This window comes from Myxine glutinosa, chromosome 8 (genome assembly GCF_964187855.1).
Source record: "Myxine glutinosa chromosome 8, kmMyxGlut1.1, whole genome shotgun sequence".
Lineage (NCBI taxonomy): Eukaryota > Metazoa > Chordata > Myxini > Myxiniformes > Myxinidae > Myxine > Myxine glutinosa.
Window position 1 is genome coordinate 74,538,626 of NC_136268.1, and position 26,681 is coordinate 74,565,306.

Here is a 26,681-nt window from a genome sequence, read left to right on the forward strand (position 1 = left end):
GTCTATAGATGGTATTGTGGCGGACACAAAAGCCCACTGGCGTGGTGACATCATTCCACGCACCAAGTGGGCGGTGGCCACGCCCGAGGGGTAGGCGTGGCCTCATGCTATACACCGGGCGACCAGCCCGGAGGAGTTCAGTGTTACAGTGTAGTCTTACAATAAAGACGTTTATATGTTACCGCTTGTCCGCTTCCTCCTTGCTCACAAGCAGCGCGCGTAACGCCGCGCTTTACTCGGGGGGCGCGTGTGGCGGACACAAAAGCCCACTGGCGTGGTGACATCATTCCACGCACCAAGTGGGCGGTGGCCACGCCCGAGGGGTAGGCGTGGCCTCATGCTATACACCGGGCGACCAGCCCGGAGGAGTTCAGTGTTACAGTGTAGTCTTACAATAAAGACGTTTATATGTTACCGCTTGTCCGCTTCCTCCTTGCTCACAAGCAGCGCGCGTAACGCCGCGCTTTACTGGTGACCCTCGACGTTGGATCTGCCGTAGCGATCCTTCCGAACACGACGCCATTGCAATGGCCAACGACAAGGCAATGGCGATTAAACTTCCCGAATTTTGGGAGGCCCAGGCCGAAGTCTGGTTCGTTCAAGCCGAAGCCCAATTTCAGCTTCGGCGCCTCACCAACGACGACCTGCGCGACTGCCATGTCGTCGCCTCCCTCGGGCCCGGCATGGCCGCTCGAGTTGTGTCCGTCCTTCGCCACCCACCGGACGGCCACAAGTACGAGGCACTCAAGCGGCTACTCCTAGCCACGTTCGGCCTCACGGACGACGCACGGGCCGATCGCCTCCTGGATCTCCCCGAGCTCGGTGAGACGCGCCCGTCGGTCCGAATGGACCATATGCTGTCACTGTTGGGCGACGAAGCCCCCGGTTCGCTATTCCGGGCGCTTTTCCGTCGCCAACTTCCAGCGCAGGTTCGCCTCGCGTTGGCCGGGACCGGGCTAACGGAACCCCGAGCATTGGCGGCCGAGGCGGACAAGTACTTCGCCGCTTCGGACACGCGGGCGAGCGTTGACGTGGCCGTCACGGCCTTCGACGCTGATGTTCCACAGCATCATCTTCTACAGCACGCTGAGGTTCAACAGCATGCTGATACGCACCTCGTGAACGCCGCCACGCCCCGCCCACCGCCGCGGCGAAAACCGCCACCGCGGGGAAACCCGTCGACTCCACCGGCCTGGCGGAGCCAGCCGCGCTCCTCCAGCTCCACCACCTGGTGCTGGTTCCACGCCAAGTTCGGCCACGAAGCTCGGCGGTGTCATCCGCCGTGCTCCTTCAACGGGTCGGGAAACGCCCGGGCCGGCGCTCAATTGTGGCGATGAGCGCCGGCCGTTCGAGCAGCCTGCTGTTCATAACGGACACCTTCTCCGGGCGCCGTTACCTGTGCGACACGGGAGCACAGGTGAGTGTCATTCCCGCCGGCACGTCAGACAAGCACGCCGCGGGTGGGGGCCCCGCGCTGCTTGCCGCGAACGGGACGCCCATCCGTACGTACGGAAAACGCTGCCTCTCTCTGCGGTTTGGAGGGCAGGTTTTCCGATGGACGTTCGTCACCGCCGACGTGCCCATGGCACTGCTTGGCGCGGACTTCCTGTGCGCTAATGGGCTCCTGGTCGACGTCAAGCGCAGACGGCTTGTCCAGGCCGAGACGTTCAGCTCGCTCGCATGTGCGTTGCCCAGCTCAACGAGCGGCTTGCCAAGCGGCTTGCCGAACGATTCGGTTCCGGCCACGTTGGTCTGTACGCTTCCGGCAGCGGACGCATTCACCCGCCTCCTCGCCGGCTTCCCGGCCCTCACGCGGCCCACCTTCTCGGCGGGGGCCGTCAAGCATGGGGTGGCCCATCACATCCCCACCGTCGGGCCACTGGTCTACGCCCGGGCACGCCGCCTCGAGCCGACGAAGCTGGCGGTGGCAAAAGCGGGGTTCGCTACCCTGGAGCGACTCGGCATCGTTCGGCGCTCAGAGAGCACTTGGGCGTCGCCGCTGCACATCGTGCCGAAGCCCGGCGGGGGGGTGGCGACCGTGCGGGGACTATCGCCGTCTCAATGACGCCACGACTCCCGACCGCTACCCCGTCCCCCACATTCAGGACTTTTCCGCCCGTTTGGCGGGCAGGTCCTTCTTCTCGAAGGTGGACCTCATACGCGGCTACCATCAGGTCCCCGTCAGGCCGGAGGACGTCCCGAAGACGGCGGTCATCACGCCATTCGGACTCTTCGAGTTCCTGCGCATGCCCTTCGGTCTGAAGAATGCGGCTCAGGCGTTCCAGCGACTGATGGACAGCGTCCTGCGCGACTTGGATTTTGTCTACGTCTACCTGGACGATATCCTCGTCGCCAGCGCGTCCCGCGAAGAGCACCTACGCCACCTCCGCACGCTCTTCGAACGCCTGGGCCAGCATGGCCTGATTGTGAACCCCGCAAAGTGCCGGTTCGGCGCCGCCACAATCGATTTTCTGGGGCACCGTGTCACCAGGCACGGAGCCGTCCCCCTGCCGGCCAAGGTGGAGGCGGTGAAGGGGTTTCCGCGCCCCCGCACGATCAGAGGGCTGCAGGAGTTCCTGGGCATGGTGAACTTTTACCATCGGTTCCTACCCCGTATCGCCCAGCTCCTGCGCCCCCTGCACGAAGCTCTCCGAGGTAAGCCGGGCAAAGGCGACGTTACCTGGACCGAGCAAATGGACACGGCGTTCACGGGCGCGAAGCTCGCCTTGGCTAACGCCACCATGCTCGCGCACCCGGCGCCCGATGCACCGATCGCCCTCACCACCGATGCCTCGGACTACGCGGTGGGCGCGGTGCACGAGCAATGGGTGCGTGGAGCTTGGCAACCGCTGGCGTTCTTTAGCCGGCAGCTTCGCCCGCCCGAACGCCGTTACAGTACCTTCGACCGCGAGTTGCTCGGACTTCACTTGGCGGTCAGGCACTTCCGCCATCTGCTCGAGGGCCGGGCGTTCACTGCCTTCGTCGACCACAAGCCGCTGATCTTCGCGATGGGCAAGGTCACCGAGCCGTGGTCGGCCCGGCAGCAGCGTCACCTCTCGGCCGTGTCCGAGTACACGACGGACATCCAGCACGTCGCGGGGAAGGACAACCCGGTTGCGGATTGCCTTTCCCGGGCCGTCGCCCACGCAGTCCACCTCGGCATCGACTATGCCCGGATGGCAGCGGACCAGGCCGCTGACCCCGACGTCCAGGCCTTGCGGACCGCCGTCACGCGCCTCCGCGTCACCGAGGTGCCGTTCGACGGCGCGGGCGCGGCCCTCTTGTGCGACGTCTCCCTCGGGCGTCCTCGCCCCATTGTGCCCGCGGGCTGGCAGCGCCAGGTGTTTGACGCCATCCACGGCCTGTCCCACCCGGGCGCGAGGGCCTCCCAAAGGCTGATCGCCGACAAGTTCGTCTGGCATGGCCTCCGGAAGGCCGTCCGCGGCTGGGCCAGGACATGCCTCGCGTGCCAGCGCGCCAAGGTGCACCGGCACACCCAGGCCCCGTTGGCCCCGTTCACGGTGCCGGAACGCCGGTTTGACCACGTCCACGTGGACCTGGTGGGACCTCTGCCCCCCTCGCGGGGTTTCACCCACGTCCTCACCATGGTGGACCGCACCACCCGGTGGCCGGAGGCCGTGCCCTTGGCGTCGACAACGGCGGCCGATGTCGCGCAGGCTTTCATCGCCACCTGGGTCACCCGGTTCGGCGCCCCCTCAGACATCTCATCCGACCGCGGCCCCCAGTTCACCTCGGAGCTCTGGGGGGCGGTTGCGCAGGGGCTCGGGGTCCGGCTGCACCGAACCACGGCCTACCACCCCCAGGCTAACGGCCTGTGTGAGCGATTTCACCGCTCATTGAAGGCCGCGCTCCGGGCCACCCTCCGCGACGGCGGCTGGGTCGACAGGCTCCCCTGGGTCCTGCTGGGCCTCCGGACGGCGCCCAAGGAGGACCTGCGCGCATCCGCGGCGGAGTTGGTCTTCGGGCAACCGCTGCGGGTGCCGGGCGAGTTCCTCCCCGACTCCACGGCACCATGGTCCGCGGCACAGCAGCGCTCCGCTCTGCAAGAGACCGCCCAGAGGTTCGCCCCGGTGCCAACGGCATGCCACGGGCACCCACCGACGCACGTCGCCCCGGATCTTCGCACGGCGGAGTACGTCTTCGTCCGCCACGATGCCCATCGGACACCACTGCGGCCCCCGTACGACGGGCCTTTCCGCGTGCTGGAGACCGGGGCGAAGCACTTCACCCTGGACATCGGCGGTACTCCTGACCGCGTTTCGGTAGACCGCCTCAAGCCGGCCCACCTCGATGTGGACCATCCACCGCCAGTGGCCCGACCCCCACGTCGGGGCCGCCCTCCTGCGGGCGGACCCCCGGCACCGCCCAGCCCCGCCGCCACGGCGCCCCCCGGTCCTGCACCCATCCCAGGGGCAGCCAGGGGCATCCCACCTGGTATACCTGCACCCCGGACGCCGCCGATCGCCAGGGGGCGCTTCGGCCGGGTCATTCGACTGCCCCACAAACTGGCCCTCCAGGTGCGTGGGAATTCTGGGGGGGCGCGTGTGGCGGACACAAAAGCCCACTGGCGTGGTGACATCATTCCACGCACCAAGTGGGCGGTGGCCACGCCCGAGGGGTAGGCGTGGCCTCATGCTATACACCGGGCGACCAGCCCGGAGGAGTTCAGTGTTACAGTGTAGTCTTACAATAAAGACGTTTATATGTTACCGCTTGTCCGCTTCCTCCTTGCTCACAAGCAGCGCGCGTAACGCCGCGCTTTAGTATAGTCTATACTTTATAGTGAATGTAAATAAATAATTCAAAGATGTATGTTGGTGGTGATGGAAAGGTGTATATGAATGAATAACTAGAAGTTGTGTATCAGTAGTGGAGATGGCAAAGTGTATAGAAATAAATAATGCTTCACGAATGTATATAAAATCATGTACTATTCTCTCGTATATAATTTTAAAAGGTGCCAAATTTTGGAAATAGAAGTGTGTCCCATGACCTTTGCCTCTTATCTCAAAATGATTCGACTCGTCTCATGCCCAGATATTCTTGCATGCATGTGCTGAATATGAAAGAAATCCGTCAAGTCATTTTTGGTAGAGGCAAATGGACTGACAACACCCAGAATATAAGCCCCTAAACGGGCTGATACCCAGTTGGGAGCTAAATAGAATTCAGAGGATATAGGGTAATTGGGGATGGGAGTAGTGGGGGGGTGGGGGGGGGGAGGGAGGGTTGTGTGGATGGGTGAGATGAGTGTATATTCCATTATTAAATAAGCAGGTCATGAGAGTGTATTGGGAAAATCTAAGGAATGCCTAGTAAGGAAATGCAGCTTAAACGAGAGTGAGCTTCGGGTCTGTGGTACAAACCGATCTGGGGTAGCAGGCAATAAATTGACCTTTTCTTCCACGCCATGCACACTTGCTGGTCTGTCTGGTTGATGTTTTCAAGTTTACAGATGGGTTGCATCTTGTTGGCAACGACCTTGGCAGGCAGCTTACGTGGGGAGTCCCACATGTCATGTCGTTGCCTGATTACACAAAATAACAAGACGGTCAGATATATTCGTCTTCGTTATATACAGACATTCAAAATGGGTCACACACAGGTCAACTTTGGACGAAAGAAAATGTTTAGTTTGACAAAGAAAAAAAAAAGAAAAGAGAGGGAATGAATAAACGAACAAAGCACAACAAAACTAGATATGCAACACAAAATGCTTTCTTGCTATATTTTGTTACATTACATACTTTGTTAGGAATATCAACAAAAAAGAAAGTTTGTCAAAATGAAGAAAAAGGACATTTCAAATATCGAGAAGTAATACATCTGGGCCTTTAATTAATTAACTCCCCTGCATAGGCTTATATTCCACAACCAATAGGTCTGAGAAAAGCTCTTGCACTTCCACACCTTGCCAGCAGGGGTGATGGAGTATCGTACTAAGGTTGAGCATACTTCGCCATATTAAACCATAGCGGAACCAAAAGTACTACACAGGCAATTTAATTCAGCCCACACTACATCAAGTTACGATCAACTGCAGTGGATACAAAAAAGGGTACAGGTGATAACAGCATCCCAGGTATAGAGCTGACAATCTGTGCGCCACAGATGGATACAGTGATCTACCCAATGAAAAAAAAAAAATCAGTAACCAAGGAATGGAACAAATCATATCCAGACAATTACTGACCGATCAATCTATAATCTAATCAACAAATAAACTGCTCACAGATGATACTCAGTTCAGGGTTTTCCTGAATCATTCCGCTCTGGATCTCAGCAAAGTGCTAAACCAAATTGTGGTACCACAGCCAAATATAACAAGCGTTACGCCTAGGTCCCCCGTCGGTGAAGTGATGTGAGTTGACAAAGTGGAAGACGCAAGGCGGCCATCTTGGATTTTGACGTGGCGACGCAATTTTCAATAGCGTTCTTCCTTATGCGTAGATACACCCACACACCAGATTAGAAGTTAGTAGTTCGTTTATTTTTCAAGATATTTCGCTCACAAGGTTCAGACATATATATGGTGGCGGCCATCGTGGATTTTGACGTGGCGACCCAATTTTCAATAGCGTTCTTCCTTATGCCTAGATACACCCACACACCAGATTAGACGTTGGTACTTCGCTTATTTTTCAAGATATTCCACTCACAAGGCTTAGACATACATGGCGGCGGCCATCTTGGATTTTGACGTGGCGACCCAATTTTCAATAGCGTTCTTCCTTATGCATAGATACACCCACACATACGATTAGAAGTTGGTAGTTCGCTTATTTTTCAAGATATTTCGCTCACAATGTTCAGACATATTGTTGCGGTTTTGAGTTTTGTATAATAAAGGTTAAATTCCCCCCTCATAGTTAGTCACACGAACAACATGTAGCTTCGCGATAGTGCAGTTATCTCTTAGTATTTGTGAGCATAGTCATTTTCCTGTGTTAGTTTTGCGTTGAGTAGAGTAATGAGAATAGGTCCTTTCATCGCTTCCATTGTCCTATGCCGCCTCCATCGCCTTAGGTCTCTTAGGGCTGCCTTTGGATTTTTGGCGCGAATTAACACGAGGCCGGCTAGGAGGGTCGGGGCAGGACCGAATGAGGGCGGCAGAGAAGCTGACGGTAAGCGCGAGCCACCAATCAGGGCTCACAGGGTGTGGCGGCAGCACTGCATCACAGGGCGTGGTTGGAGGGTCGAGAAGGTTTGGGGCGTACCGATATAACCCGTCGCGCAAAGCCCCCAGGAAGACTCGCGAGCAGCAGTTTGATCGAGTCGAGCAATAGAGGACTCGCGCGCGGTGAGCAGTGGAGTTCGAGCAGCAATTGAGGTACGAGGACTGAGCTGGCATTGAGTGTAGAAAGACACGCATGAACCAGGATACGTGCTCATATGAAAGTTTCGCTCGGTTGAGCTTGAAGCCGAGCCGCATATAGTGCATCGAGTTACGCGAGTGATAACGCGCTGTGTAACCGCCAGCCGCGCTGAGAGACGCGTACTTTTCCTTCCTACCTCATCGGCTGAATTTTCTTCGGGAGCCGCGCTACGAGGATCCTTCCACCGCTGCTTGCCTTCTTCGCGGGACGTGCTGGGACCGTGGAGAGCAGGACGGGGCCGTTCCTGGACGACCACGTTGGCGCGTTTTGGCCTGAACAGCATCCTGCCTGCAATTCCCTGTGTGGGTGTGATGGGCCCGAGTCTGGGAGTTAAGAATAAGACTGTTTAAGTGCTGCTCTGTGTCTCTGCGTCTACCGATCATTGTACATACTTGTGGGAATAATAATTAAACCTGTGTTCTTCCTTCCATTCGATCGTTCTCGTGTTTTCCTCATTGACTAAGCGTGGCACAAGTAGAATCGCTGGAATCCTGTTCCACTACTAGAAAACTGCACGGACCACGTGGTACTCAATCCGCTCAGTGTACCCAAATCACACGTGGATTGTGCGAGGCTTGCTTCCCCGCTTCCTTGGCGGCGCAGGGATTTAGGTACGAGCGAGACTTGGTCCCGAAACCCTACCTTGCATTTGCCCGGAAGAGGCATTTCAAGTCTCTCGGTTCCGCCAAGCCCAGAAAGAACAAGGGGCTTAATCCTCCCTTGGTAAGGGTAAGAAGGGCAGCGGAGAACCATAACAATATATATGGTGGCGGTCATCTTGGATTTTGACGTGGCTGTGGTAAAACGAAACGAGACAATTCCCCAAAACTCCAAAGCTGTGAGCTTGTATTCACTTGAATGCAACTGATCTACAAAGAAAACACAAAAGCTATTAAGCAAGCATCTCTAAGCACTTTCATTACCATTATGCCATTGCAGAGATATTAGCAAATGTAGAACAGGTCTTGCAACAATCTTACCAACTCGAAGACACGAGAGAGCGGAATGACCCGTCCTTACTCATAGGTGGTATATAAATCCTCCCCACGCGGTCGGCATCGGAATAGCATCATGAGTAACGTATAGGAGACAGAGGGCATGCCTCGGATGGAACCATTAACTTCATGACAGTGGCGACCCAATTTTCAATAGCGTTCTTCCTTATGCCTAGATACACCCACACACCAGATTAGAAGTTGGTACTTCGCTTATTTTTCAAGATATTCCACTCACAAGGTTCAGACATACATGGCGGCGGCCATCTTGAATTTTCACGTGGCGACCAAATTTTCAATAGCGTTCTTCCTTATGCCTCGATACATCCACGCACTGGATTAGAAGTTAGTAGTTCATTTATTTTTCAAGATATCGTGCTCACAAGGTTTAGATATGGTGACAGCCATCTTGGATTTTGACGTGGCGACCTAATTTTCAATAGGGTTCTTCCATATGCCTAGTTGCACCCACACACCAAATTAGAATTCGGTCCTTTGCTTACGCACGCACGCACGTACGCACGTCCGCACGCACGGACGGACGGACGCACATACGGACGGAGGGGAAAACTATAGTCCCCCTTTCGCTCCGCGGTGCGACGGGGGACAAAAACGGGTGAGAGTTGCTCCCATTGATATCAAGGCAGGATTTAATTGAATCTAGCACCAATAAACCTTGGAAAAAGCGAAATATCAATGGAAATCAGAGATAATTACACAATGGCTGGAATCATACATGACAGATGGGAAAACGGTGACGGTTGTGTCGGAGGCAGTCATTACATTTCCAGCAAAAAGCTGCAGGATTTCTTCAGGGTAGTGTCGTTGACCCACTCATCTTAATTTGTTTTACCAAGTACCATTTTACTCATGGTAATGTCAGGCTTTGAACTGCTTGCTGCTGATCTCACGTTGTTAATCACCATTCACAACACCTCGAATGATGCAGCAACACCGGCCTGATCGCAGAAAGTCCTTAGCAGCATCCAGGCTTGGGCTGACGAGTGGCAAGTTACATTAGCACCTCACAAATGTCATGCGATAACCACTTCCAACAAAAGAGATCCCAGCTAGATGCCTCTAACTTCCAATGACACCACCATCGCAGAGTCATCCAGTGTTAGCAGCCTGTTACAAGAGGGCAAAGGCTGTGCACTCTGCAATTACCAGTTTACCTCACAGCCCTTAAAGACCTCTTCACCTTTCACAAAGCTGACGATCGAATATACAATGTTCACCTGGATGTGAGCAAGAAAAACAATACTTAGGAAGCTGGAATGCATTCAGGATAGAGCTGCTTGCTTCTAATTGGCTCACCACCATTTCAGATCAATGTCCATCCCATGCCTGAACAGCATTCTGTGCGTCGAGAGCGTACTGTCAACAGAACGCACTAACTCTCCATGCTTCAGCAACTCTTCCTCAGCCTCACGACTTCTAAAACCACCACCAGAACGACAACATGCTGAGAACTTCAACGCCTTCCCATTTTGCTTCAAGGCACATGACATCCTCACTTGGATAGATACGGCAGCTTCCTCATCACAGCTGAACAAAAATCCCGGAATGTCCTTCCAAATACCATCAGCGGGGAACCATCCACAAAGGAACTGCAGTGGCTCTAAAATAAAGCCGATCATTGCCTCAAGGTTAATTTTGAGATGGCGATGAGACGTCTCTTTAAACCCAGGAGTAATTAAAGATTAGAATCTCCCACTGATTATAAAGTTTTCTTCAAGGTTGCAATGTGTGTTTCTGCGTGTGTGCATGTGTCTGACTGCGTGTGTTTCTTCATGTGTCTGTCTGCATGTGTCTGTCTGCATGTGTCTGTCTGCATGTGTCTGTCTGCATGTGTCTGTCTGCATGTGTCTGCCTGCATGTGTCTGCCGGCATGTGTCTGTCTGCATGTGTCTGTCTGCATGTGTCTGCCTGCATGTGTCTGCCTGCATGTGTCTGTCTGCATGTGTCTGTCTGCATGTGTCTGTCTGCATGTGTCTGCCTGCATGTGTCTGCCTGCATGTGTCTGTCTGCATGTGTCTGTCTGCATGTGTCTGTCTGCATGTGTCTGTATGTGTCTGTCTGCATGTGTCTGTCTCGGTGTGTCTGTCTCGGTTTCTATTTTCAAAGATGACGGCTCATAGAAAACCATCAGGTAAAGACTTTAGACAAGGATAAGGACAACAACAGGAAAGACGCCAAGGTATTAACAAAGGTATTAGTACCTATCTCCTAACGAGTACACCTACCTCTGAGATTGAGAACGAGTACTTTGCTCAATACGTGAGAAAGCATCTGTTGTTCTGCTCAATCGCTCTTTCAGGAAGGTGATAAACATGTCTGTCTTCAGCACCTATTATTGTATCCATAAAAGAGACACTCATGAGAAGCCTTCACCTGCACCAACTTCCTTCGACTTGTGGTCATATCGTGTGGCAAAAACAAACAAACAGTTCAAACAAAATTTGTCTGCGTGTCTGCATATTTTTTTTCAGTGCACCCAAACATTTTTTTGGAAAGCTCTTTAATATCCTGACAATTATTATTTTATTTCTAAGCCGGTTATTAAAGAGAAATTGGACTTAAAAGCAATTTGATCTTGTCGACAATCTTATACAGGCCTTTGTGTAGAACGGTAGATCCAGGGATTCTTGGTCTTTCAGGAACTGTTCGCGATTAAAGACCCGATGCTCGTAATTCAGGTGTTGCGATACATCTCTGTAAGGGGCACAAATAAATTGTTCATCATGATATACCTTTTCCTTGGAAGCAAGTAATCGCTGAAATACTGGTAATTGAAGAAAAAATAAAAAGTAATAAAGCCATGAATTGTTCATATTTAATGATCTCACAAATGAAATTAATGAATGCTCATTTTAAAGTCCAAATGTTTACAAATAATGCCACGCTGTCTGTCCCTTTGCCTGTGACATCTGTCACGTTTGCTGTCTGCACTTTCACTGTTTTTTGTTTGTTTTTTTTAACAAGTCGTGCTTTGTGGAGGAGTTAGAACATAGTACGGATCCGTACGTAGCAGAGTAAATGGAACAGTAGAAAGAGAGCTGGGGGGAGGGGGATTGGAATTCACACCAACAGCAAGGCTGAGGTGGTGGGTTGAGGGTAAGCTTTGAGGGGAATCTTTGAGGGTACCCATGGTGTAATGGTGTATTAAAAAAATTGGGGTCTATGGGACTGCATGTGTCTGTCATTGCCCCCCAAATGTGTATTTTTTGGTCATATTTTTGTTTTTTCGCAGGTGCAAAAAAAAATTCTGATCGGGAACCGTGAGTGATTACTTAATAATGATTAATACGATTCTACATGCTACCCTGTCTCCTATCAACCGTTGAAATTGGTTTTAAATACTTAGGCTATGAGCCAAGGGGGTTGGTCGGTACCATACAGATGGAGTAAGGCTCATTGTGATTTTTAGCAAGATATATGTCCCTAGATATGACAAAAAAGTGATAGCAGTGTATAACTCTCGGCCATCTCTGTGTTATCACCCGAAATATTATTATAGGCTATGAGCCAAGGGGGTTGGTCGGTACCATACAGATGAAGTAAGGCTCATTGTGATTTTTAGCAAGATATATGTCCCTAGATATGAAAAAAAAGTGATAGCAGTGTATAACTCTCGGCCATCTATGTGTTATCACCCGAAATATTATTATACGCCCGCTTCGCTTCGCCAAAAAATGTGATATTTGCTAAAATTGGAATAAATATGTTTTTAAGGACCACAGAGTGCCAATAATTTGCATACTGGATGCCAACTAATATAGTAATAGAAATATAGAACATTTGTGGGGGTTATTTATCAAATTTTTGATATAATGACAAAAAATATGTTAAATTTAGTGAAAAAGTGGTCGAAATCGCTTCGAGTTCAGAATTCACATTGTACATTTTTGTCAATATTTCAAAAATGAAAACTCCCAGAGTAACATTTGACCCCTCAAAATCTTCGCAAGGAACCACTGCATTGGAATATATCATTACTTTGTAATATGGTGGTTGTTTGGGGCACATATTTTGGCAAAGTTCAAAATATGTTCAACCATACCCCCTAATTTTGATATTTTGGAACGAAACATAGCTTTTGAACATTTTAGGTTTATTCGTCTACTACTTTTGGTATCTCAGTGTAATTTTTGGTATTAGCTAGTATCCTAAAGTAGGTTTGTAACATCAGCTACATTATATTTCACAATGCATGCAAACTTGCTCCACACTCTAGGTTTATCATGATCTCTCGAACAAATACGATCTCGATCTCGATCTCGGCACTCTGTGGTCCTTAAAAACATATTTATTCCAATTTTAGCAAATATCACATTTTTTGGCGAAGCGAAGCAGGCGTATAATAATATTTCGGGTGATAACACAGAGATGGCCGAGAGTTATACACTGCTATCACTTTTTTTTCATATCTAGGGACATATATCTTGCTAAAAATCACAATGAGCCTTACTCCATCTGTATGGTACCGACCGGTCAATTTGGGGGGTCTGGCTCATAGCCTAACTGCGATACTGTTTAAAATACCTTTAGTCGGTGTAGCATACTGCTTTATTCTACCAGGTGAGCACCCAGGGGTATTGCTTCTATTTTTTTTAAATCAAATAACACATTGTAAAGAAGAGTAGATTTGATGGGAGATTGTCAAAGTGAAATTTTGCTGAAAACAAAGGTCAGAATGGTGTACAACACAAAATAAAAGCCAAGGTCCATTTTACCGAAACAAAGTGATGACGAACTGCAAGGCAGCATCGCTGACAGCTTGGTTCATCTGCCATTGCCATAGGCGCCTCCGCTGGCGACTCTCATCAAAGGTGCAACTTTCTCCTTGTCCAATCACTTCCAAGTCGTAGTGCATACGAAGTGCCTGCACACTGACTCAACAGGCAGCCGAGGTAATCATCACACTGCTAGATGCTTAGACATGAGCTACAAATACAGCGAAGGGTTTTCTTTTGTTTTGTTTTGCTAAGAGATTATGGATGAGCTGTCACAAACAAATCATGTACACGCACACACATTGACATTGGGTGAAGTAACTTCCTGTAACCCTCTAAGCACAAATGGCACCATCTTGTGATGTAGATTTTCTCTCTGCAGCCAGTAGAGCATTTGTCAGAATAAATCTCTCCCCCACCCCACCTTCCTCCCAGGGGATTCCAGCATATCATCTAAATGCTGAGTGTCACGTGAGGAAGCAGTAAAATTTTGAAATATTTAGCATGACTCAGAACAGATGCGCTAATCAGAATGCCATCGACTCTGGTTGATTTACGTTAATGGTGACTCTGCTGAGCTAAGTCCTAAAGTTCTCAGATCCTTAAACTTCATGGGCATTAAAAGGAAGAATATTTACGGTAACAACGATGTAATCAAATGAAACAGATGCAGACTAATCTAGAAAGTCTGTCTGCGTCCGCTTTGTATTCAGACTTCTTCCTCTTCTGTATGCGAAACATAATGAAAACAGCAAAAAAAAACAAAAAAATCAAGCAACTAACGATATTAGGTGACCTTGACCTTTTCACCTCAAAGGCAATAGGCTTCAGTGATCAAATATGCAAACCTTCCTCAAATTTCAACTCAATCAGATGAAAATTGACAATTTTATGCAACCTTTGACCTTTTGATCTAAAATAATACCATTCAAGTTCTAGTTTTTGATTAGTGAACCAATTCAGCGATCTAATGTGCAAATTCTTTAAATTTCAGGCCAATCGGATAAAAATTGACAATTCTAGGCAACCTTGACCTTTGACATTTTGACCAAATTATTAATTTTTCTTCTCCGTAATCTCATAATAAAGCTTAGTTGAAAAATTGATGGCAAAATCTCAATAGGTAAAAAGGTTATGGCCAGACAGACGTTTGCAAACACGTTTGCAAAACCCCATCTACCATTGCGTGGGGAAAGGGCTAATAAGTAAAATCAATATTGTTGTTGCTGTGCCTCATCCATCCTAATGGACAATGCAAAAGAGGATCACAAAGGAAAACCAAACTGGAAGTAAGACAAGTACAGATACATTCAAAGTACACCGACCCCATGCCAAATAAATAAACATCCTCCAGCGCGGCACATAGAGATGGTATTGGGAGGGAGAGGTATACAATAATTGATTGATTAATTGCTTAATTAAAATGAATATATATTTAAAAAAAATTTTTAATACAACATCGAGGCTCGTGTAAGAGTTAACATCAATCACCAAAAAAACGGACACATAAAACATAATAAAGGGAGCAGGAGACAAGATGGGGAGAGAAATTAAAGCACACAAGCACAAAAATGGGAGAGAACAGGGACATCGGGAGATCTGTGGGAGGGGAGAGGCCTTGGGGGGGGGGCAGGGGAAGGGGGGAGGGCAGGTGAAGGTGGGAGAGGTATAAAATAAATGGACACTGCTAGGACTTCCAGGAAAGAAGTTGGGATTTCAAAAAGGTGGATCTGGGGTGAATTAACCGGGGTAGAAAAGATCAAGGTTTTGGAAGGAGCAAGATAAAAGATGGTCGTGAGCAGCTGTTTTAAAGACCTGGAGGGAAGAGTGGGATTGAAGAGAGTGAGGGAGTTTGTTCCAGATATGGGAGAAAAGAGGAATGAAAGAGTGAAGGTGAGCAGAGAGTCTTGATTTTGGCAGTTTCACCAGAAGAGGGTTGCTGGCAGATCATGTGCAACCTGAAGGACTATTTGGGGGACAGAGCACAGACAGAGCTGGGGGAGCTAGGTCGGAGAGGAGTCTGTAGAAGACAGAAAGACCACCAAACTGCCTGCGGTGAGCGAGTGAAAGGCCCTCAGAATCTGCTTCATCGTGGGAGATACCAATGATCCTGAAAGCTTTGGTTTCTACAGCGTGAAGCAGAGGTAGGTGTGAGGCAGGAGCACCAGCCCAGAGGGGAGAGCAGTATTCCATCATGCTGCGGATGAAAGCTTTGTATGTGGTGAGGAGCTCAGAAGTGCCCAGAAAGGACTTCGCACGATGGAGGATGCCCAGTCGGCGACTGGCTTTGGAGGCCAGCGTGGAAATGTGGTTTTTCCCCAGGAAAGGTCATGGCAGATCGTGAGAGCCAAACGCTTGAGTGACAGAACTTCTTGGAGAGGATTGTTGAGAAAGTAGATGGGAGGGTTATCCAGACGGTCACCTTCCGAGCTCAAAAGAGACATAGTGAGAGTGTGAGATTTGTCAGGATTGAAAGACATGTTCCACTTGTTTGACCAGTTTGTGATTTTGTCCTGGTCTGTGGAGAGTGAGGAGGCTCCAGACTGCTGATCTGAGGGAATGAGGAATGGAGCGGCAGAGAGTGGAGTCATCCGCAAAGAGATAGAGAAGAATTTCCAGAGAGTTGGAGAGATCATTGATGAATACCAGAAAAAGCACAGGGCCAAGAACACTGCCTTGAGGAACTCCAGCCTCACCAGGAAGGGGAGATGAGAGAATTCCATGCAAGGCCACAAGTTGACTGCGATCGGTGACGAAGTCTGCAAGCCATGCATGGAGGTTTCCATGGATACCATAGGAGGAGAGTTTGGTGAGCAGAGCGGGGTGCCAGACCGTATCGAAGGCACGAGATATGTCAAGGGAGACAGCTCTGATTTCCTGTTTGGCAATGAGGACCTCCATCCATTGTTGATACAGCAGAAGCAGCATGTGCAGAGTGGAGTGACTTGGTCTGAATCCAAATTGATGATCAGAGATCAAGCCATTGAAGAGAAAGGATTTGATATCTGAAGCAATGATGGATTCCATGACTTTGCTGATAATTGGGAGCAGGCTAATTGGTCTGCAGTTGCAAGGATCTGTTTTTGCACCTTTGTTGTGTAAAGCGGTCATGTTGGCTGATTTCCAAGCTAATGGCAGATGACCTTGAGCAAAAGAGAGGGTGAAGAGAACAGAGAGAAGGTGTGAAAGAGCGGCAGAGCAGGATTTTAGGACCCGTGGCCTGATGCTGTCTGGTCCAGTTGCAGAATCAGAGCCTAGGTTTGACAGAAACTTCTCCACCTTGTCGGGAGAGAAGGACGCAGAGTCCAGGAGCAGCTGCGTACGACTGGGTAAGGTGGTTACAGAGAGAGATGGGGTTGGGACACAAGATTTTGAGACAAACACAGAGTTTAGGCATTCAGCTTGATGAACAATAATCATAAAATAATTTCTTAATAAATTGGATAATAGCATACCAAAATCACCAGTGTTTCATCCGAAGCTGTAACTTTTTGAAAATTAATGAATCACGTCATTAATCGGAAAAATTAAATAATTAATTGATTAATCAATAAATCAAAAATATCCTTTATAGCCACATCACTTGGTCACTGTCATGTCCGAATATCACCTTCCTATCTCAAAAGGTGCCTGAGATATTGCCCAGATGAGAAAGAAAATAAATAAATGATTAATAATGAAAATAAATCAATAATAACCATAAGATAATTAAATAATTCATCAATTGGCTAATAGTATACCTAAACCACCACTGTTTCATCAGAATCTGTAACTTTAAAAAAAATTAATCAAGTCGTGAATCGAATAATTAATGGATTAATCAATAAATCAAAAATAGCCTTTACAGCCAAATCACTTGGTCATAGTCATGTCCAAATATCAGCTTCCTAGCTCAAAAGGTGCCTGAGATAATGCCCAGATGAAAAAGGAAATAAATAAGTACTTATTTAATCGAAAATAATTAAGTAACTATAATCAATTAATTGATTAATCAAAACACCAAAAATACCGTTTTTGCCAAAGCACATTTTCACTATTGTGCCGAAATTTCAGCTTCCTAGCTCAAAGGATGGCTGAGATATCGCCCGGACAAACAAACAAACAAGAAAATAAACAAGAAACAAAGAAACCAGAGTGAAAACTGAGTGCTCCCTTTCAGCAAGCATCATTGCCGGGCCAAGACGGTGCCCGGCGATGACGTCATGTAGCGCCTGGAGATGGCATAGGAAAGGAGTGGTGTACAACAGATAAAAGGAAACATAAAAATCCATTTCCAGGTATAATATAAACTCTTTTGAAGACAGAAGCTTTGATTGACCACAGAAAGTGTTTTGTTGCATTTTAGGAATGCTCCAAGAAAGCTTTTTTGAAGAGAAAAGCTCTACGATCCAGTCGTTCGAGCCTTGAACTTGTCATCTCAGTCCCATAATTGCAAGTTCTCAGTATTCTGCAAAAGCCTGGTCCACATCAAATGATAAATCACCAAGTGCAAACTGCTGCACGTACAAAAATTTGCAAAATGCAAACATCCAAACCGTTTTCTGCCTGCCACGGTACACAAGTGTAAAATACAGTATACCTACTGAAATACAGTATAAATACAGCATGACATATCAGGGCTCAAACTGGCACAAGAAAGACGAAGTGTCTATTAAGCTATACCTTCCTCAAAGTCAATCAAAATCTTCTCTCCATGGGGTCAATGAAAGATAGAGAGTTTATCGCCACTCAATATTTTGTCTGACCAACTTCTTTGTAAAAAGAATAATTGTAAATGAGCATAACTAATAGTAGACAAGTTCATATTTCAGCAAAAAGATAATTTTAGGGGAACTTTTAGTACAAGTTGGTAACATAACTTTCCAACTTAATTTTGGTATGCTGAATCTATAAAAATGTTACCAAGCTTAATTTTTAGTTTTTAACTACCAAAACGAGCAAAAACAAAATGGCGGCCAAAACTATCAGTGCAAGTGCTTTTTTATTTTTAAATGTAAAAACAGAACTAAATGTCATAGAAACATCTGGTTTACATGGCTATACTCCCTTGTTATCTATCCCCATATGTTTTGAAGAAAAGACAGGGATAATGTGATCCCGTCCGTACGTCACTACGTAGCACTTACAGGATTTGAGCTAGAAAATCGAAACTTTGGTGAATGACTGCACTGGTGGTGAGGATGGTAATGTTTATTTTGAAACATTGATGCAGCGTGGAGACATGTGATAGCACACTATCGACTTTTTCGAGGTTATATCCTCTGAACTATGAAAATACTATGATCTGGGAGCAATATTTATTGTAGAGATATGGTGTCATATTTTACAGAAGTACACATAAAGTTTAGATATATCAAGAACCATGATGTGATTGGTTGTTTGGTAGATATACTTGGATCTGAAAGAGTTTCATCTCTTGTTTGGCATAAGGACTGGTATACCCAGTTTACAGACATAAATAAGATCTAACAGTTGGAATCATCTTATGACTTACATCAACCCCATGATAACACAGCTTGTTGTCGCAAGACGTCCCCAAAAACATGCTCGTCACGTCACAGTAGGGTGTGTCCATCTTGACGCAGCAGTGTGAAACCAATTGACTGGAATATGTGTACGTTGAGTCAGGCCATTCGTCCCAAGGAATGATTATGCTCAGTGATGACATTCAGCACTAGTCATGATATCTTGGAGGCTGAAAAGCTGCAACACAGTCTGGGTCTTCATCTAGCTGGCGTAAGCGACCTGATAGCCATGGAGGCCAGGTACTGCCTAAGATGCTTCAGTGCATTCCATAGGTCCACATAGAAAACGAAACATGATTCTGAAAATAAAGATCTGCCTATGATATGGATATGTGCTGAGTTGCAATATGGAGCATAAAAGAGACATGTGCTCAAACTAAGTGATGTGTGGGTCCATTACATGAAACTTGCAGAAGACTCAAACACCATAGTCACAAAGTCCTTTATTAGTCACAAGGCAACATTCAGGGAAAAGGTCCAGACCAGAGTTGGAGACTTTATCAACTTTGTGCAACATCGTGGGATCCCTTTTGAAAGAGAAACACTGCTTTTGCCTTTCAAATATACTGGTGCTGCCATATATAGACTGACATTAACAGATGAAGATGCCATTGAAATGCTAACAAGTCCATTGTCAGAAGAGGATATTTTCCTATGATTCACGTTGCCTTGAAACTTCATGGAGATTTGATGGAAAACCCAGGGCACTTAGGCTTTGGTGTAAGTGAGGATAGTGGAATAGACTGTATTCCTGATAGAGAGGACCAAACCACGAATAGAGAGGCAAAATCCACGAATGGCGAGGCAAGTCGCGCGAATGTCGACGATAATCTGCGAAGGTTTTATAAATACCGTATGTGAAGCTAACGGCTCGTGGAAAAAAAAAAATTGCGCCCCTGAAAAACCGCGAATTCACGGAACATGGCTGCGAATACGAAACAAAAAAAAAAAACGCAAATTCGCAGAACACAACCGCGAATAGAAAAAAGCCGCAAATTTGCGGGACATTTTTCCACGAATAGAGAAACAGGTCGCATTTTATCTCCCGCGAATACGCGGAACCCGCGGATACGTGGAACCCGCGAATAGCATGGTCCGACAGTATAAAATTGTCCCCAACTTTTGTGTGTGTGTGTGTGTGTGTGTGTGTGTGTGTGTGTGTGTGTGTGTGTGTGTGTGTGTGTGTGTGTGTGTGTGTGTGTGTGTGTGTGTGTGTGTGTGTGTGTGTGTGTGTATTATAATATTAAATATAAATTTTCCTTAGTGCATGTAGGGAAGTGTTTTAGGCAGGCACAAAAAAATAGAAAAAACAAACAAATTGATTTCTTCAAAATGGCAACAGGATTAGAACATCACCAGGCAACGTCAGGTACACCTACTAGTATTCAATAAAAGTGGGCAGTCAAAATCTAGTTTTTATTTAGGTTTTTTGGCAGCCATTTTCATTTGACGTTTTTGACCTCGATTAACTCAAAATTTAGTTTGGCAACATCGATTTTCGGATTCAGTGACCATTAATTAGGTGGGACAGGCATGTTACCAAGCTATACTCGAAAATGCCTCTTATGTTCTTAAAATGGAGTCTTTTCTGAAATTACTTCTAGTCTATAGAGACTAATCTATTCCAGGAAGACAACACAAATAATAACTGTGTAGGCCTTTGAACATCTCATTTTCTCTTTGCTCTCAAGTCTCCTCATCCACAGACGAAGAAGGAAGCACCCTGCAAAATGGATCCGCTCTGGTTTCCCTCTCCAAATTGTTTTTAAAAAGTCAGGTGGCCCAATTTGCTTAATTTGCCTGCAGGCATAGAAGCCATGTTAAACTCGCGTGCCTACTTTCTTGTATACCGCCTACTTTCTTGTATAGAAAAGTATTCTTGTATACCGCCTACCTACGTTATAACCACACACCTACTTTCTTCCTGATAACTGAAAAAACATTCCCAAATTATGCATTTATGGTCATGCATATGGTTTATGGTCAGGCTTAGAAGGTGAGACAGTAGCGTCCTGCTGTGTGACTCTTTACAAAATTATATATTTTGCATGTTGATGCCGTGAAGACCAAGGTCCTCAAAATCATTGGAATTTCACAGGATGAAGCTAACTCTCTGATCCTGTTGCTCCCAAATCACAGATAGATTGGTGGCCTCTCTATCTTCAATTACATTTCCTTTATAGTGTTTACCCACTGCCCTTTCCATGCTCTATCCACCCCTCTGCCACCCCCCCCCCTCATGTTTCTCCAGAGCACATGTGTTCTGCTAGTGACTCACTTCTTATGAAACTCCTGAAATCTAGCCTCTCAGCTCACCTACACTCAATTTTCCTCTTTTCTCTCACCTGTAGAAGAAACTTCCTCGGTTCATTCACTCACATTCTTCCCTCCAGGGCGTCAAGCAGCTGTTCACCTGATCCATATTCATTATCCTTACCCTACCCCAAGCCAACCCCTTCCTTTCCAGATTATTGTGTTTTCCTCCCCCTCCCTTACACTGTTTTTAGTTTGTTGTTCCATTTCTGTTTCATCCTGGCTTTCCCTTCCAACCACATTCTTGCTAATTTTGAGCTTGTACCTTGCTTGTTCACCTTCTGTGACCTCATCTCCCCCCCCCCCCCTTTACTCTCTCATTACCCCTTGCCCATTCTTTCAACAAGTGTCCCTTTACCCCACTGTTTCCCTTGCTTTCTACTTCCTCTAGCTGTTCTGTTCTGTGTTCTCGATCTTTTATGAGCCTTAACTTTTTAATCAAAATGAACAAACAGCAGAAGCAGGCGAAATAAGCAAAATGATGGCAATCGTTCAATACCCTCAGAGATACAGTAAATAGTGCACATTCCAGAATCCATGATGTGGGAAATTTTTACCCTCAATTAGTTTTACTTAATCCTTAACCCTCAATTATTTGCAAAAATAATAAGTAGATGTCAAGCCCAAAATTGCGAAAACCTCATTGGTTCCCGGACACTGAAATCTCATCAATCCAGTGTATTTATAGCACACACATACAAAGGCCTGTAAAATTATCTTACTACATAGATAAAATGTAGGCAAACATGCAGGTAGGAACATGGACTGACCTGTTGAGGAACTGCTGTTTGGCTGCGCAAGGCATATTGGGCACATTTATCAAGGTGTCACAGCCAGCACTGGTGATAGCTCGACTATCCACGTTCACCATCACCAAATCTGGCACCTGCGAATGGGCACGGGATATTTTAATCAATGGAGTGATGCAATTCACAGACTCCAGGCTCCAACACCGCAAATAAATTACGTGCATAAGGCCATGTGCCTACATAGGAAATAAAAACCCCACAGGTGGCACATTTTCTGATAAACTGAAGAAAGTTGTCGAAAATTGCGAAGAGGATGAAAGCTTGTATCTTGCTTGTTCACCCTCTGGATCTCATCCTGGGAGTGTTAATTTGGACATCCAAGCGATGATTTTGCCCTCAATGAAAAATAAGCTCAACTTTAAATTTGGCCTACCTTTAAGCATTTGGACTGAATTTGTACAAAAGTCCTTTCGAGATGGGTTTAAGCCTCTGGATTAGCAAGAAATACCACACACATTCACACCTGCTGTACAATGCTGCGGTGTTGAACATGACAACCCATGAGAAACACGGTCGGAGCTTCAATGAAGTCCAGCATCTGATCAGCCAGTATGGGCACAAGAGCATGTCGCCACCGCAAAGGTCTCAGCAGAGCTAGCAGGGCCTCTGCCAGTGGTGTGAGAAGAGCAATGTTGGAACAAAGAAGAACCACTTGCTGTTCGGTCAGCAAGCATGTGAGAATCTGCAGACAATGGGAAAATGGTCTATGACCTGATATCTGTGATCGATTCACGGCCATTATAGTGAAAAGGTTTGAGCAACAGTGCTTTACCTGGACCACCTGGCTGGGACTGAAGCAAAGGAAAGGAATGTGGAGTGCCAGGTCAACAGGCAGCTGGTCAGGTTCAAATGGTGGTGGCAAAATTATTTCCAGAGGCTTCAAAGTGAATTTCTGCAAACAAAGAGATTGATGTTCTGAATATATCTAATCAGATTCCAATGACAGAAAACAAAAATCAAGATTATTGTAGTTTGGCTTGAAAAAACAAAGGAGCAATTAGTTCAGACTTATTTTGGCCTTGTTCTTGATAGGCCTGTTAATTTTTTATTTTTTTTTAAACAACAATCTGGTGGCCTAATGGTAAGAGAACTGGATTGGCATCCTAGAAGTTGTGCGTTAAATCCAGTTGAAGGCATCAGTATGTATTATGGGTTTAGATTCTAAGATTTTGATGGATTCTAAGATTTTGATGGATTCAAAGATTTTGGAAACAAAGCTCATATCAGGAGAATTATCATGATGTTTTCATGGTCAATAAAAACCCAGGTGGCTCACTAATGAACTTTAGAGAGGGCTAAGCTGCCTGCCCAACCTGGTCTGGTCAACGTGTGATGCCAATCCACACTATGTTTAACTATCAAAACTCTCAAGGCAATTTTTGTATGATGGATACGAAAAGGCTATCAATGAAAAGGTACCCAAAATAAAAGAAACTAGAATGACACTCAGTAGAGCGCATACCTCTGCCAGGCTGAACAGTTTATGTTTTGTATCCCACTGATAGGCCGGATCTGGATTCGGACCTGAACCAAAATCTAATTGGCTTGTTCTTGTCACCAAACCAACTCGTCCACCAGGTTTTATCAAAACTCGTCCATATTTTTTTGAAATATCATGTTATATATCACTTTTGGCCCGATCTCTGAATGGTGAAGAATCACTTAAAAATTAAATAACTCTCATATCCGAATCCTGGTGTTGAAATTTGATCCTGGAAAGCCTGGTGTTGGCTTAGCGGTTAGGGTGCCGGCTTGGGATCGTAGGATCCTGGGTTCGAATCCCGATCGATCGCTGAATTAACGCCAGGGGGGTTGACTCAGCCTGTCATCCTTCCGAGGTCGGCAAATTGAGTACCAGCTTGCAGGGATGAATGATCACGGTGTGTACCCCGATTTAGAATAGGTACACCGTATCCCTGCGCATCGTAAGAGGCGACCAAGGGTTGGCGTCAGGAAGGGCATCCGGCCATAAAAACATTGCCTCAAACAGGGAACCATGATTGTCATGGGGCCCGCAAGGCTAACCCCCGCTCTAGCGGGGAAAATGGCCTTAAAACGACCATTCTATATTATATCTTCTCATATCCGAATCCATATGCAGATATTTACCAAAATCGAATCGATTAGTGCTCGTCACACACACAACCTCTCCACCAAGTTTTGTCCAAATCCGTCCACAACTTTTTGAGATATTCTGCTATATATCGTTTTTAGCCCTATCTCCCAATGGTGAAGAATCACTTTAAAAATTCTAGTAGCCGGATGCGAATCCGGATCTTCACCAAAATATAATTATTTCGTCCTTGTCACATACACTACCTATCTGCCAAATTTCGTCCGAATTCATCCACAACTTTTTGAGATATCTTGTTCACAGACAGACAAACAGACAGACAAACAGGGGTGAAAACATAACCTTTTTCCTTTCCACCTTTGGTGGCAGAGGTAACAAAAATCAGTAAATGCAACAATTGATTAATTTTTGAACAAGTTGCACTGCAGATGTTGTTGAACACCTACCACGTAGAGTAGTCCCACAGGAGGGCAAGGAATGAGTGCCATTTTGGCAGAAAACTCCAACAACTTGCTTTCAATCTGGCCCCGTGAGCTCGACTTGAGTTCTGCAAGAAAACTGAACAACAGTAAGGTTTAAAGAAAGACAAGTCAAGTGCACACAGCTTATTTATCTATAATTATTCCTTCCAAGACAAATGCTTCATGCTCAATATGGGAATGTTATATTTTGCTTTTGGCATTTGTTGTTTTGGCACTCAGTGAGTCTATGGTAGATGGAATGCAATATGTCATTTCTTGTGGAACATTGTGCTCGTGGATTGAAACATGTGGAGCAGTTGACAAGAAATTACACTTATTTAACAGTGTCATACTGCAACTGTCCTTTGAGGAAGCATCCAAACCCACATAGTCAAAATATTTTAGAAAACATTCCACTATTAACTAGATATCTGTGATCATTAACAAAGTGATTGTGAAGGGTCGACCTCCCCTAGCAACTGCGATCCAATGATGGACATATTTTTTTCAGACTGCCGTATGACCTTGACATTCAACATTTAGGGATAGAGTATAAACCAAGAAAATGTGTCCCCATCTACAATCCATCCATAAAACTCAATATCATGAAAAATCGGAGGGAAATTATTTAAGTTATGATCAAAAAAGTGTTTTTTGTTAATTAGGTCACAATCCGAAAAAGGTAGGTCAAGGGCACGAAACAAATATCAGGTACACAACTTCAATGCAGTTCTACTATTATGATGCAAGAACATATATTTTCGGAAGACCAAGCGGTTTTGAGTTTCCGCATTGGCAAAATTGAGCAATGACAAAAAAAATGCGGGTTTTTTTTTCAGACCACCATTTGACCTTGACCCTTAACTCGGAGGGATATGATGTAAATTAAATGTAAACGTGCCTTGCTCTGGGCTGTCTAGACAGGGAAACTTTGTTCCGATCTAACAAACCTTTGTGGAGTTATTGTGAAAAATGTTTAAATGTCTATAATTGGGTAATGACTTTAAAATTAGGTCAGGGTCAAATAATTAGGTCAGGGCCAAAACAATTAGGTCAGGGTCAAAATAATTAGGTCATCCCCACATATTTTGTATTCCCATTATTGATGCAAAATTTCATTCCGAATGTCCCAGCTGGCTCTGAGATACGTCTCGGACAGTGAAAGAAAAAACCCCTAAATTGTTGTTTAGTACTCCTAGGGGTCTAAGACACTCTGTGGTTGTGGTAACATTAAAAATTGGGGGTCATCAATTGTAGAAACAAACCCTACAATGGATATAAGCCTCCCTGTATTCTACAGGGGGAGGTTTAATATATCAATGCTCCAGCAAGTTAAATGTTCTTATAATGACTCAATAACTGTTCAAGTTTGGGATGATCCATTAATGTGCAAAAATGCATTGCATCCGTTCAAGCAGAGGGATCTGAGAGTTGGCAAACACGTTGGACTCGGAAGGAAAAGCAGCACCCGGGGCTTTAATCTCACATTTTGCCAATTTCCTTATTTCTCTTGTGGTTTGAGCCTGAATCGTCCTTTAAGCAAAATTGCCATCAATGACAAACTGCAGGATTACAGACGATTAATGAACTTTAATGAATCAGGTAATGGAAGAGCTGTCGGTAGGAGAGAGATACATAGTGTACCAGCAAAAACTCTTAAGAGAATAAGAAAGAAAGATGGAATAAACAGATAGAGAGGCCTGTATCGTCCTGATCATGAAATTTCTACCACACTTATTGGTGGATCCAGGGATGGGGCGCACAGGGGCCTGCCCCCATGGACAAAAAAAAACAAAAACGGGGGAGTGCAGAGAGGCTAAACTTCAATAATTATCTTGAAATTGATAAAAGGTGCTGGGATTCACTGTTCTTTAAATTAGCACAATGATTATGTGTTTCAGCTGGAAGATGTCTAGACCGACACTACAACATGTCTTTCCAACCAGTCACAGAACTAATGGAGTCAGCATATCATGGAACACGGGTTAGAAACATACGAGTACAAACACTGAAGTCTATGATCAAGAGAGTTGCTTTCTGTGGATGACAAAACTGCTTAAAGAAGATATAAGAAGACTGAGGACTCCAGCAACAAGGGCAACTTCCTTTAATTGCTTCAATTCAGGCAGAAGTCAAGAGAGCATGAACTCACGTACAAGTGAACAACAGGCCTCGTCATTGGAGATTCACATTTGACGATCTGGAGACATATGGAATATGTCAAGAAAACAAGATCTCAACGATGTTAAATGACTTAAAGAAGTTTTGTCTGTGTTTTTAATATTCGCCGAAGCATCTACGCTCCCTCAAGCAGCAGTAGGTGTTGCAACCTGATCGTGCCAGTGGGCAGTTTACAAACATTTGCCCTACC

General features: G+C 46.3%; 1 protein-coding gene across 4 annotated transcripts in view; it reads right to left on the minus strand.

Annotated features, from left to right (window-relative positions):
- The window catches only part of DENND3 (DENN domain containing 3), a 143,977-nt gene that overhangs the window by 82,489 nt on the left and 34,807 nt on the right, over nt 1–26,681 (minus strand). For all 4 annotated transcript variants that reach the window (XR_013624322.1, XM_068124645.2, XM_068124646.2 and 1 more), the window contains 8 exons: nt 24,296–24,407; nt 22,548–22,667; nt 22,239–22,457; nt 21,737–21,852; nt 13,129–13,284; nt 11,011–11,107; nt 10,639–10,742; nt 5,388–5,548 (listed from right to left, as the gene is read on the minus strand). Coding sequence is in view for 3 of the 4 variants with exons in the window: in XM_068124645.2 (XP_067980746.2) it covers nt 5,388–5,548; nt 10,639–10,742; nt 11,011–11,107; nt 13,129–13,284; nt 21,737–21,852; nt 22,239–22,457; nt 22,548–22,667; nt 24,296–24,407 (1,085 nt within the window). In the remaining variant the exon portion in view is untranslated. The remainder of the gene's footprint in view (nt 1–5,387; nt 5,549–10,638; nt 10,743–11,010; nt 11,108–13,128; nt 13,285–21,736; nt 21,853–22,238; nt 22,458–22,547; nt 22,668–24,295; nt 24,408–26,681) is intronic.